General features: G+C 39.5%; 1 protein-coding gene across 2 annotated transcripts in view; it reads right to left on the bottom strand.

Moving 5' to 3' along the window:
* The window catches only part of slf1 (SMC5-SMC6 complex localization factor 1), an 85,739-nt gene that overhangs the window by 62,685 nt on the left and 8,738 nt on the right, over window positions 1–14,316 (bottom strand). For both annotated transcript variants that reach the window (XM_061986616.2, XM_061986615.2), the window contains exons 6-14: window positions 11,598–11,723; window positions 11,462–11,527; window positions 10,816–10,962; window positions 10,453–10,622; window positions 8,052–8,186; window positions 7,001–7,154; window positions 6,717–6,888; window positions 6,498–6,643; window positions 4,975–5,072 (exon numbers count right to left, since the gene is read on the bottom strand). In XM_061986616.2, the coding sequence (XP_061842600.1) occupies window positions 4,975–5,072; window positions 6,498–6,643; window positions 6,717–6,888; window positions 7,001–7,154; window positions 8,052–8,186; window positions 10,453–10,622; window positions 10,816–10,962; window positions 11,462–11,527; window positions 11,598–11,723 (1,214 nt within the window). The remainder of the gene's footprint in view (window positions 1–4,974; window positions 5,073–6,497; window positions 6,644–6,716; window positions 6,889–7,000; window positions 7,155–8,051; window positions 8,187–10,452; window positions 10,623–10,815; window positions 10,963–11,461; window positions 11,528–11,597; window positions 11,724–14,316) is intronic.

Below are 14,316 nucleotides of genomic sequence, written 5' to 3' on the forward strand. Positions count from 1 at the left end.
CGTTTACTCACAGCGTGCTCATAACCACATTCTAACTGCCAGCATACAACAACGCTTCTCAGGGCTACCGCGCATGCTCGTAACTATCGTTGCATGCTGGGTAGTGTAGTTGTTATATTTGCTAGCTCATAACAGCACATTAAGAGACACGCTTACGCGCTTAATTCAATACTCGCCGTCATTCCGGGTGGATTGACAAAAGACCTCCAGCCGCTAGATATTGGTGTCAACAGGGCATTCGAAGCTAGACTGCTAACTGCGTGGGAACAATGGATGACAGAAGGCGAACACACCTTCACTAAGACGAGGAGGCAGCGCCAGACGACGCCAACATCTGCCAGTGGATCGTAAATTTGCCCAACTTTTCACTTCGGACACCGAAGACGAAGGATTTACGAATGAAGAATAACTTCAGAAAGTGAGCGCTATGTTTATTTTGTGTGTTGTGACATTAACGTTCGAGCAACATTATGTTGCTATTGCTCTGCACTATTTTGAATTTTACTATGTTTGTGATTGCACATTTGCGTACATTTTGGGAGTGAACAGAGTTGTTAGAACGCTGGTTTTTAATATATTATTAAAGTTTGACTGACCTATCTGACTGTTTTTTTGACATTCCCTTTAGCGCAGCGTAGGCGCGGCTTATAGTCCGGGGCGGCTTATTGGTGGACAAAGTTATGAAATATGCCATTCATTGAAGGTGCGGCTAATAATCCGGTGCGCCTTATAGTGCGGAAAATACGGTAGTCTGCTGATGTATGCAGTAACATATTGTGTCATTTATCATTCTATTATTTTGTCAACATTGTGAGGGACAAACGCTAGAAAATTAATTATTCATTTAATTGTTAATTTACTGTCAATATCTGCTTACTTTCTGTTTTTACATGTCCTATCTACAGTTCTGTTAAAATGTAATAATTACTTATTCTTCTGTTTAGATACTTTACAAACGTTTTGGATGATACTACAAATTTGGGTATCGATCCGATACCAAGTAGTTACAGGATTGTACATTAGTCATGACTAAAGTTCTTCTGTTTCCATTGATGTATTATCTGAGTTTATAAACAATAAAAAAGACACAATGTTGTGATAATAAAAACATATTGACAAACATTGTACTATTGACTATATATGGTTCTTATACTTGGTATCGTTACAGTCGATAGATCCACCCATTTGTTTACATTCAGGAGCGCCAGCTTGCTTTTAGCGGTTAGCTGTTGTCTCCTCCTACGGTGTGTAGTGAAACATGTTTAGCTATTCCTCGTCCTACAGTGATAATGGTACTTGTAAGAAACTTACTTTATTTGTCACCATAGAGGCAAGGGTTAGTGATTTAGAAGTAGCTAAAACACTGGAGAGAGATGTTAGCAGCTAGCTAGCTATGTTTTAAAGTGCAGCTCAGTGTTTATAGCTTCACCTTAATCGCTAGTTTTAAAGCCAAAATATGTCCACGAACTTCACACTATAAAAACTTCATTCTCCTTCTCCATGCTATTTCTGTGCTTTGTATGTGTTGACTCGCGACATGCGCGTCAGCTCATATAACCAGCAATGTCACCACGTTGGCCATCATGTCTATAAAAAAAGTAACCGTATTTTTCAAAGACAGTATAGTACCTTTTTTAATTCATTAGTACCGCAGTACTTTATTAGTATACTGTACAACCCTACCTGGCACGAATTATAGGTAGCTTCCCTTTTTATTCTCAGGAAAAAAAGACAATGACAGTGAAACCTTTGAGTCAAATGGTTGTACAATTTAGATTTTTTTTCTAAGCCACAGATGTCAAATCTGGCCCAACATGTCATCATTATATGTGGGCCACGAAAGCCTGGAAATATAGTGCACCAACAAAACACATTTTTCTTACTAAATGTTTTTGTCTATGAATATTGACAGAAACATTGCATGTACTGCATGCAATTGCATGTCTTTAATATTAACTGATCATGCAAAAAAACTATATATTAACATACATTCCAAACATGTATTTTGTAATAAACATAAATATCTGCTTGTCACCCTGACTTATGATTTCAAAGCAAGTTGTCCATCAATTTGTACGTACCGGTAAAACAAATGTATACAATATTTTTCAAACCATAGGGCGCACCGGATTCAGGTCTATTTTCATACAAAAGATGCAATAAAGGGGTAATATTACGAATTAATTTTTACATTTAAAACACTTCTGTGTGGTCTGACTCTACATAACATGTAATGGTGGTTCTTTGGCCAAAATGTTGCATAGATGATGTTTTACAGATCACCTTTAAGCCACTTTCTGACCGTCTCTTCAGGATGCGGCGTTTTGTGGGCGGGTCTTATTTACGTGGCTCCATTTCGACAAGAGTCTTCTCCCCGCCATCTTTGTTGTACCGGTAATTTTTAGCGAGTTTACTGACAGATATAAGTTAGAACTGTATGCTACTTTAAATTAGAAATGGCAACAGCGAAGGATGAATACCCCACAACAAGAGGATAGAGAAAAAGAAGGAGCTTATTGACTACGCTGCGGACTAATATGGCGGACGCGCACAAATTTTCAGGACTTATGCAGATCTCAAATACACATCAGCAGGTACCAAGAGGTGAGAAAAGTTGGTTTTGCATAATATCGCGAAACAAAGCGCCAGATAATATCTATTTATAGGTGCCATTTTGGGGTCCTTATACATCCAACATAATAATACCTGTATGTTGAAGCACAGTACGTCTGACTACGGTAGCCGTACTTCTTCGCATTCCATCAAGTGGTGCGTTTTTGTAGCTTACCAAAGTTGTATTAAATCATTTTGACAGATCTTTGAGCGCTGTCTAATGTTCTATATTCTACAACGTCTTGGTGTTGTTTGCTTACGGGTCATTTATTAGCGTCATTTATTGAACAGGCGTTAGTAAACCTGCAGTACACATATATCTCTTATGTGTGACTGCCATCTACCGGTCACACTTATCATTACACTATGTGTACCAAATAAAATGGCTTTGAGGTCGGTAAGCAAAGCCAGAATTATTCTGTACATTAGGCGCATCAAGTTAGAATGCGCAATGTCGATTTTTGAGAAAATTACTGGATTTTAAGTGCGCCTTATAGTCTGAAAAATACAGTGATCAAATGCACAGGTTTGGCCGTGGGTGCAACATATACTCCAGAGCAACTTATGTGTGAAATTATTAACACATTACCGTAAAATATCAAATAATATTATTTATCTAATTCACGGAAGAGACGAAGCAAATGTCAGCAATCGTCACACACACGTCAGCAATTGTCACACACACGTCAACCAATAAGAATTTGGTGGGGGAGGGTCATGGCAGAAGTGCATTGTGGGTCAGGGGATGCTAACTGCTATATGCTATATGCTACTGCCGTAGCTATTAAAATAGATCATTTCAACATTGGCGGTAACTTATAAAAACTGAGAAGGGCTGAACAAAAATGGCACCGAAAAGGAAATCATATACTGCAGATTACAAGCTGGATGTAGTGAAATATGCAGCAGAAAACGGCGATCGAGCAGCAGAAAGAAAGGACGCTAGCGGCGCATACCAGGAGCGATACCGAGGAAGAAGATTTCATTGGATTTAGCGATCAGGAGTGACAGATTGTTTGGTAAACGTATAACATGTTCTATATGTTATAGTTATTTGAATGACTCTTACCATAACATGTTACGTTAACATACCAAGCACGTTCTCAGTTGGTTATTTCTGCGTCATATAATGTACACTTATTCAACCTGTTGTTCACTGTTCTTTATTTATTTTAAATTGCCTTTCAAATGTCTATTCTTGGTGTTGGATTTGATCAAATAAATTTCCCCCAAAAATGCGACTTATACTCGAGTGCGATGTATATGTTTTTTTCCCTCTTTATTATGCATTTTCGGCCGGTGCAACGTATACTCCGGAGCGACTTATAATCCGAAAAATACGGTAATCGCCTCATAATATGACACATTTGCCTGTGCATTTGATCACTGTATTTTTGAAAATAAGTTTGACACCAGCGTCCTGGCGGCCGTGGCCTGGTGATCTCCTGGTGCAGACAGCTCCTGTGATAGTGTTTACTCACCTGGCTCCTCTGTATTCAACCATGCATTAATTTGTTTGTTTATGCATATGCATGTGTGCGATGATAGGGGATGTGGGTCATCAGGCTATGGTTTTTAAGTCTGTAAAGCACTTTGTTGCATTTCTTTCATGTATGAAAAGCGCTTTATAAATAAAGTTCCATTGATTGATTGGCACCTGATAAACTGTTTATTTTTATTTGGCTTTGGCTAAATGTTATTTTGGCTAGTGCAAAAAAATGTTTGCATCGCCACTCACACATATTGTTAATGTTAAAGCGGTGTTTTGACAGTTCTAGTGGCTAACTTATTCCAAGGCTGTAGCTATGGAATATTTATCGATTTATTAGTTTGTTTGATTATTCAAGTAATCAGATAAAACACCTTATAACAATGTGTATTTTATGGAAAATAGTTGAAACAAATAAAAACACATCTTCTTGCCTTAACCTTCATTGTTTTTGTCAAATAATTCACATCATCAACATTGAAATTGCATGTATGTGGTAATTAAAATAAATAACTTTTTCGCTGTTCGACGCCACACACTGCCACACACTACCACACACTACCATTTGTATGTGCACTCTACTGCAGCGGCCGTACAAAAACTAACATTTGTGTAGTTAAGTTACAGTCACTCCATGCAGCCCGTTTTTTATCAATTTGTATTAGTGACACTCACAAGGCACATATATAAAAAAGACTGTTTACACCCGCAGTCACACCTATGGAAGTCTCCAATTATTCTAACAAGCATGTTTGAGGGATATGGGAGGAAGTTGGAACTGCGTTAAAAAAAACACGCTGGCCGATATTCTATCCGTGTTTCAAAAAATTTGCTGCCGATCAGAGGAAGAGTGAACCAGACAGGTAGCTTACCCACAGTTGGTGTCCGGGTCTGTGCAGCTGTTGGAGGTATGCTGCATCCAGCGGTGGCTTTGAGCTAAATGTCCGAGAGCAGGCAGGTAGGACAGCACCTGTCAGATGTCATATAAGCACATACCACAGAGTTAGAAGTGAATTATATTTATATACGGTAGCGCTTTTCTCTAGTGACTCAAAGCACTTTACATAGTGAAACCCAATATCTAAGTTACATTTAAACCAGTGTGGGTGGCACTGGGAGCATGTGGATAAAGTGTCTTGCCCAAGGACACAACGGCAGTGACTCGGATGGCAGAAGCGGGAATCGAACCTTTAACCCTCAAGTTGCTGCCAGGGCCGCTCTACCAACCGAGCTATGTCGCCCCATGACATGGCAGCCATCGCTGTGTTTCTTATATATTTGTTTAATTTTGGCGACAAAAATTTTAATATATATCAATTTTTTCTTCAAGATTTTAGGAATGTAACACTTCGCCTTTCAGGTAATATTTGTGCCGTCCTCTCCTAGAAATAATGTTTGGCATAAGAGTGACTAGTTAGAAGTTTGACACAACAGGTTTCTGTCAGCACACAATGTCTAGCAGCAGACTGGCCTAGTAGTACAGAGTTAGTGGTCGACATTAGTTTCCACAGAGTTTAGTGAATACATATGTCTGTGAGCAGAAATGCATTTGCTGTTTTATGTCAATTTTTTTCTGTTAAAATCTCCTTTGGTAAGCAAGCATTAGTAGAATGTAAAAATGATCGAAATGCTCATTTTTGTTAGCCCGTCAATGGTATCGTCCATTGTATGGTAGCATTCTCGGAGGGAAGCCACACAGTCACGGGGAGAACATGAAAACTCCACAAAGAAAGACCCCGAGCTCAGGGATCGAACCCACAAAACTTTATTTAGTGAGACACACGCTCTAACCCATGTTCCACCGTGCATAGCCAATTATGCAAATTACATGTCAACTTGATACCGCATCAGCCATGCCACCGCTGCAACAAATAGATTGCCATTCTGTGGGAAACACTACACTGACAAGTTCAATCAGCAGTTTTACCATGAAGTATACCTATACAGGTTCTCATTCATCCAGGTCGTTGTCATCTAAGGGCGTTTAATTGTTTGCAACTGGACTGCTTGGTTTGTCTTGGAAGACGTTTCGCCACTCATCAAAGTAGGCTTCATCAGTTCGTGCCTATAGACTTAGATTGATCAGATCTAGTCCAAACGGTTGGTGCCAAAGTACTTATTGAATATTGCATTTCATAAGAATTTGTCAACGTGGGACCTAGTGACCGCCGTGTCAATGCATACTAACAAAATGTTTTAGTAAAAATAGTAGCCTGATTATATTATTATTGTTTTAAACCCTGACACCTCTGACCTAAAATACCCAGTTGATTAAATAAACGCCTTGGCTACAACACGAGGCGATATGGTAGCGTACACTACAGCATGGCTAAAATCACAACATATCAAAATGCTCCAGTCAAAATCAAGAGGGCAAATGTAAAAATGTTCTTACCACTTTCTTGAGAGACAGGGGTTCATCTCCCACTGTAATTTCATTTTTGCAACAGATATTCCTGAATATCGCATCCACCAACGCCAGTCTAAGTCTTGTGGATGTAACTTTGGCAACCAGCTCTGCTAGGAACACTAAAGACAGACCTACAGACAGAATGCTATTGTAATGAGCGTGTACAGTAATACCCCGCTACATGACGTGTCTAATTGTCCTTACTTTGGCTAGTGACAGCAAAGTGCTCTGCAAGACATTTCAGGCCCTTTTCCACAAGTTTCTGGTTCAGTTTTATGTGCTGCTGACACCAAAACTCCACCAACACAGACAGGAGGCCCAGCAGGATGTCCACTAGATGTCGTTTGTGATTCTTCTCGTCCTTCTCAGCATGGTCCTTTGGGGAAAATGAGCCACACCTCACTATTAGCTTTTCAAGCAGCGAAAGGACGCTAGGGAGTGACCGTGTTAGATTGCCACCAGTCTGAGCCTGATTCTAAAATACCCACCGCTGAGGCTGCCTGCATCATGAGTTGGATGAGCTTTTTCACAGCGCAAGACAACAGTGTCGATCGCTCCCACACAGTCCAGAAGGTTCCATACAGCAATGTACCTGATGTAGATACCGGAGAGGTTGCTGTACCAGAAAGCTGCAGGAAATCACTGAGGGGCGAAAAAGGGAAGTTGTTAAATATCTGCACCGATTGAAGCAGCAAAGAGTGTTAACAAAACATTGCACTAAGTGGTGGCTGACAAGTGCACTTATAGCCACAATAATGTTTGCAAATGGACACAGGCAAAAGTGCTTAAGCGCTAAAGAAGCCAAGCTATCAGTGTGATGACAGTACGTTTTATTAGGGAAGTTTATTAGGGGTAAATAATCAGGTGTCACTGTGCTAATGCCAAAGAAAACTTCCCACAATAAAAGCCAGTGTGCCATCCAAATGATTATAAAACATCTCAGTGTTGCATATTGTTAGTTGCTGTGGTTGAATCCAGGTTAATAGTACCATGCTTTTCTTTTGAAACTTACTTTGCACTGACCGAGAAGTCACTGTGTACATGTTTTATTACAGTGTAACTCGAAAGTAGTTGCTGTTGTCGTTTCAGGCTGCTTAGCAATAATGAGCAAGTTAATACTACGACACATGTTGGCATAAACAGAGCGATTTGTCATACAATTGACCCATGCGGGTCCCAAATTTTATTGGCAACAAAACCAGATGACCACGTATGTTGACATCGATTAAATAGGGAACTTTTTGCCTATACAACACGTCATCCTTTTTTATGCATTTTAATTTGTAATACACGGCAAGTGTGGCTACCAATGCAGCTTATGGCCGTTATAAAAGCCTCTAAAAATCATCCAAAAACTGCCAACAATACTTCATTTACATGTCATGACCTGAAAATTAACAAAGCATTAGCAATATTGTTATTATAAGCACTAATGCTAGAAGTGTCCAAAAGAAAAATAAAGACTAAAGGCACATAAAAAGACTTCTAAGACACAACATCTCTACATCTCTGCTTTTATAATCTATATTAGGTTAGTACCAAGTAGTGATGGAGTGGAGTTCCCCTTGGAAGAGTTTGAGAAAGAATTCCAGTAGGTCTCTGTGGAACTGCAAGAGTGTTGGCAGGGTGGGTCCTGGGAGCCGATGACAAGTGGCCTCACTTGACAGACAGTAACTGTACAAACACAAAAGGAAACAACACTAAGTTGACAAAACTTTCATTTTCTATACAATTTACCCTAGTCCAGTGTGTTTCAACCACTGTGCCGTGAGATACAGTCTAGTGTGCTGTGGGAGATTATGTAATTTCACCTAATTGGGTTAAAAATATTTTTTGCAAATCAGTAATTATAATCCGCAATTGTGCCGTTGTTGAGTGTCTGTGCTGTCTAGAGCTCGGCAGAGTAACCGTGTAATACTCTTCCATATCAGCAGGTGGCAGCAGGTAGCTAATTGCTTTGTAGATGTCGGGAACATGGTTTTTCGTGATCACAATATGCGGATGGCCGCGTGGAGGTAAAAAGGTATCTAACACTTAAACCAAAAATAAACAAAAGGCGAGTGCCGCTAAGAAAAGGCATTGAAGCTTAGGGAAGGCTATGCAAAACTAAACTAAAGCGGATCTGGCTGCAAAGTAAACAAAAACATAATGCTGCACGACAGCAAAGACCGTACATGACATGACAATCAACAATGTCCCCACAAAGAAGTGTCCGCACAACTTAAATAGTCTTGATTGCAAAAACACAGCAGGTGCGGGGAATAGCGCACCTGCATGACATGAAACTGCTACAGGAAAACACCAACAAAAGAGGAAAATCCACCAAAATAGGAGCGCAAGACAAGAACTAAAACACTACACACAGGAAAACAGCAAAAAACTCAAAATAAGTCACGGCGTGATGTGACAGGTCGTGACAATACACCTACTTTGAGACAAGAGTTATAGTGATGCATGGTTGGTTATGGTTTAAATTCATATCCAACAATTGCGAGAACGAGTTTTTACTGTCAATATCGACTGCTGAGTTTCATTTTTTAATGTTTACTGCTGGTGGTGTGCCTTTTGGATTTTTTCAATAAAAAAATTGTTCCTTGGCTCAAAAACGGTTGAAAAACACAGCCCTACTCGGGGTCCAAATACAATTTTTGTTTATCTGAAGGGGCAAACTCACATTTTTTGTCCGTTGTTTTTAGGCAATGTTTTATTTTACATTTGTATGTGAAAACAGACTTAAGTAATATATTGTATTAATGGATATATATTGCCTATTATTTGTTCACTTTTGACTAGGGATGTACAGAAAACTTGGCTATCAGAAAAAATACTTTGAAATCGGATGTTGTGATGACGTAAGATGCACGCGATTGTCTGTAGCTGAGGCAAGACGTCTACGATGTGGACGTACTTTAATATATTTGAGATATGTGGAATGTGTACATTATAAAAGAACAATGGCGTTCTTTCAAGGAGAGATAGTGCAACTGGAGCAGCAGCGCAAAGCAAGTGTGACGTCAGGCTCGCTGCACCTCTTGCTGTTCATCGCGGACATCCAATGACAAAAGTGAAGAGTCTCTAAACACGAGTAGTCTCCAATAGCGCCAAAAAAAGATTATATATTTGTTGCTAATTGTTTATAATAAAGAAAAAGTCACTAAAATGTCTCTAGAAACCTCAAAAGTTCTCAAACATTGTACAATATATAGCAACAATTGAAAAACGATATAGAAAAAATATAAATGTAATACATAAAAACAGATGTTTTTAAATGTATGTATAAAAGTGTTTTGTCTCTCTAAAGAAAATACATGCATCATCGCATGTTTTGCAAATTATACGATTACATTATATTAGCCAGGCACCACCACGTCACTAGCCACACCCCCACCGCCACAGGTATATTAGCAATCTGAGGGGAACCCTGTATTTGTATGTACATCAGTGGTGCGAGTTGACACAGTATCTGTGCGCAGATTGCAGATCTGACAAAATGCACACTGTCTCTGTGCTCGTCACGCATTTTGACTCCTAAATACGCTTGAGTGCTTCGCTGTCCTCAGATAAGCATTTTGTTGCATTTTTTGCCGGTTTCAGTTTGACTAACCACCTCTCACTACCTCTTCCCATGCAAAACCTCTTGCATGCGCCTTCAAAAAAATCTAGCATCGCAGAGCATAAAGGCTGTGATTGATCAGCATGTCGAACATTTCCTGTGTGCGACTAGTTCAGAGCACTTCTGCCGTCTACAACTTTGCATCAACAATTTGCAATGAAAATGACTGTTGTAACAATTGGATCAGTTCCAACTGCAACAACACTACGATTCTTTCTTTAATGACCATTGTTTGCGCTCAATCCTGATAAGAGCTATAAATGCAGTTTTGTGGTGTGCCAGTCTTGACCAAACAATCCAGGGGCCAGATGGAATTACGAAATGTACCTGATGGCTGTCTCCAGAAAAGGCCATTGCCCTGTCTTGCAGCGAGGACACTGCAACAGCTGACTGAAATATTTTTTCACGGTAGTGGGAGCGAGCCAAGGAGGGTTGTTAACAAGTAACCTGTGCAATATTTGCTGGAAACTCCTCATGAAGACAGGTGTGGCACTGCCCTAAGACAGAAGGAAAAAAAGTGGTGTCAATATTTTTGATGAGTGACAACAACACAGACACTAGTCCAGCGATATTGTTCCCAGTAAGAAGCACTGAGGTAATAGAACAGGTTTTGCAATGTTTTCTAGCCTGAGGCTAATGGAGCAGCGGAGGCAGCTGGGAATGTTTGCTTTCTGGTAATCCTGGTTCTACCTGCTGGGCGTATTCCATGAGAGAGACCATGTATGGCGCTGGTGGCAGAAACCCTGGGAAAACTGCACTTCGGATTGTGTCCAGAGCTTCAATGGAGAGGCCACACTCGATCATGCTGCCAACGTTGCTGAGGTCTGTTTCACTTGTCTTAAAAGAATACAAGAACAGTGATGAAAGAGCAGGTACATGCAAAAAGAAAAAAAGGAGAGATAGGAACAATGGCTCTAACGGCAGCAGATGGAGGGAAAGATGAGGGCAGAAGGGTAATTGAAATTGGAAGTGATCGGCTACCCAAAGTTCCTGTAGGTCATACGCGATTGTCAGTTCTTACCAAATAGCATACGGACTGAGAGTGCAGAATGGAAATACACTAGCACTTATAATAGCAATCTGGGGGCGATCTGCTCTGGATAGATATGGACAGGACAGTCATGTTAATGGGTATGCCAATCAAAACGCTAAGATCAGCTGACAGTGGCGCTAACCAGTGACCTGAGGACAACGCGCCCTTTGTCTCTATGTCACTTTCCATTGAAATGTATGACATGTAAGAAATGGAATGACCTGATCTTGATGGAACACATGGTTATTTTACAGATATACACCATCATAAAAAGGACCAAGGACAGTGGGTGGGCATGTCTACCTGTGACTGAGGACGATACGGGGCATGGTCATCCAAAAATTCAAGGAAGAACATTCTTGGTCGCCTCTGAAGAACAACACTCCAATTAGTAAATGTAAAATATATGGAATGCATTAAAATAAATATGCATGCACACCTCTTGCTTGATGGCGTACTCCTTGAGCTCTGCTTCTAGTTCAGAGAAGTCAACGTCCAAAACACTGGTCTCGTTTATTTCATAGTCATCGTTTGTTATGCTGAAATTCATGTTGACAGAATTGTTCTGCCAAAATCAAAAACAACCAGCTAATGTCTCAGTTAGGGGAACAAAAATGCAAAATATTAAACTGTTTAGCTTTTGCATTAACGTTTTTATGATTTTTAAAACGAAACGTAAAGAATTCAGCAAACTGGTGGCATCGAATTCTCCAATAACTACAATCCTCGCATCATAAGTAAAAATATACATAGAGCATACTGAAACATTTAAATATGTGGCGTAAGTGGGTGGTCAGTTCGAAAACTTTTGTGCAATACAAATGCTAAAACTCGGGATGTGCCGATCAATCGGCCACCGATCAGTATGAGCTGATTTCCATAAAAATGTATGTGATCGCCATTGTTGATAAGTTAATAATAATCACTTTCATTACAGCAAATAAACTGCATTTCTTAGTATCTGCTTATATATGGGTTATACTTGTATAGCACTTTTCTACCTTCAAGGTACTATAATATTTGCTTAGGTTACGTGTACATCTGACTGCAACAATGGTGACACCACAACAGCTGTTGTTATTATCCTCTCACTACACTCTTAACAATCTACTTGTTCATTATCAGTAATATTTGCTTACTTTCTGCAGTAACGTAGTTCCATCTACAATTCTTAAAGTTTACTGAGCACTTATTTCTTCTGTTGTGTCAAGCTAGCTTAGCTGCTAGCGTGCCTGCTACTTCTTTGCTCTAGGTGTATCAAATGTTTCGTCTCATCCTCCAGTGATACTTTATAATGATACTGAAAGTAGAACTGCCCTTTTTGGGGGAATTTTGCCTATCATTCACAATGCCAACATGAGGCAAGAACACATGTTTTTTCTCGAAATGTCTCTAAATTGTAAAATATGGCTCGTACTAGACGGCTAACAATGCAACTAATGAGAGTCATCTATTCCACCTAAAAATCATTCAACACTCCATTTGCATGCCACGATCTGCATCTTAACAGAGTATTAGCAATATTGGTATTATAAGAACTCCCGGAGAATAACTACTTTGATTAACATAGCTCCTTGATCACTGAGGTATCGTAGCTACTGAGCTGCTGCATCGCCTCTAAATTGGTGAAAGTTTGTGCTGGATTATAAATCATGCCTCACATTTTCAAGTAGAAGGTTGTGGTCATTAGGCCACATGTTGGTCAACTTTAAAATTCAACTTAAAACCGATGACATCGCAAGTTAGACACAACACGATGCTCCTTTGCTCCCAGCATTTTGTACCTAAGAAACGAGGAATCTGATTTAATTTTAATACATCCTGGGAACACAAGTCTTGAGCTGAAAGATATATACATATCACTCGGCATCCCAGTGTGAGCGGACATTGTACAGTAAGTGTCAAGTGATTGTTTGATTTTTCTTGTAGTTTGTATTTCTTGTTTAGCACATAGCAATACATTGGATCTGTTTTGCACTCAGCTTCAAAAACTTGTGTTTATCCTACGTATATTCAGGTTAAAAAATATTAGGTTCTGGATGATCATTTGTCCCCAAGTAGTAGTCATTGGTTTTCATGAAGTCTTCCATGATTAATAGAAATATTCTCTCTAATTTTTCATGTGTTTGAGCAAATGCAAAAACTCCCTGAGCATTCAGTGGAGCACATGTGAGCAACATCGAACCTGCACACTGTGGCCATACCAGCAACACGCCTGTCTCAAACCTGACATCTTAACAATTTAATTGTCTTATTAGTATAATCAAATGACAACAGTCATTTCCATGGAATTATTTTATAATACAGGTGATTTGGCCCACTTACAAGGAAAATAACAAAAAAACGTTTTATTAGCCATGTACTAGTATTGTATGTTTGAGTGGGGGTTCTGCTTTGGAAATAATGTGTACCCCTTTCAGAGATCACCTTGAGTTCCCCTTAGAACAGTCTCATGTTGCACAATGAGATGTAAGCATGGGATAAAGTGTATATTCCTGTAACTTTCTGTCTGTAAAATCTTTTTTATAAGCATTTATGTTATCTAGTAACAGCAATTCATGATTAATATCCATAAATTAACATTCTTAATAAATGACAGTAGAATAAGCACACATCTGATTGGGAAGTCATAGTGTAAAGACCTGGAATTTACACTTTGTGTGGTGTTGAAGTTGTCCAACTTTTTGTGTGGCCATAAACGCATCACTGGCTAAATGCCATGAGTGTGTGTGTTGGTGCAGGTGCGAAAGAGTTAGCGGTTGCTGTTCATATGACAGATAAAATAGAGTTGGTTTTGGCCTGGTTTGTACAGCAGACAATGACCAGTTTTGCTCAATAAAGTGACCGATGGAATTCCTGTCCTCCTCAAAGTGTTTTGACACACGTTACAATAATTGAACAGCGTTGACGAACATTATTTATCTGTTGTCATCTGTCACTCACAGATTTGCATTGCAAAATCATACAGAATAAATTATGTGTTTATTTTGTTTACAGTTCAATATGATTTGATTTTGTGAGCGGCATAGATTTGCTGTGCACAATTGCGCAGGCGCGCACCTTAAAGGGGGCATTGATTAGTAATAGTTGTTGTTGAAGGGAATAGCGAACGTAACAATGCGCTCTGTGAAATCAATATCAAATATTAAAGCAAAGCT

The sequence above is a fragment of the Nerophis lumbriciformis genome, linkage group LG12 (assembly GCF_033978685.3).
Source record: "Nerophis lumbriciformis linkage group LG12, RoL_Nlum_v2.1, whole genome shotgun sequence".
NCBI lineage: Eukaryota > Metazoa > Chordata > Actinopteri > Syngnathiformes > Syngnathidae > Nerophis > Nerophis lumbriciformis.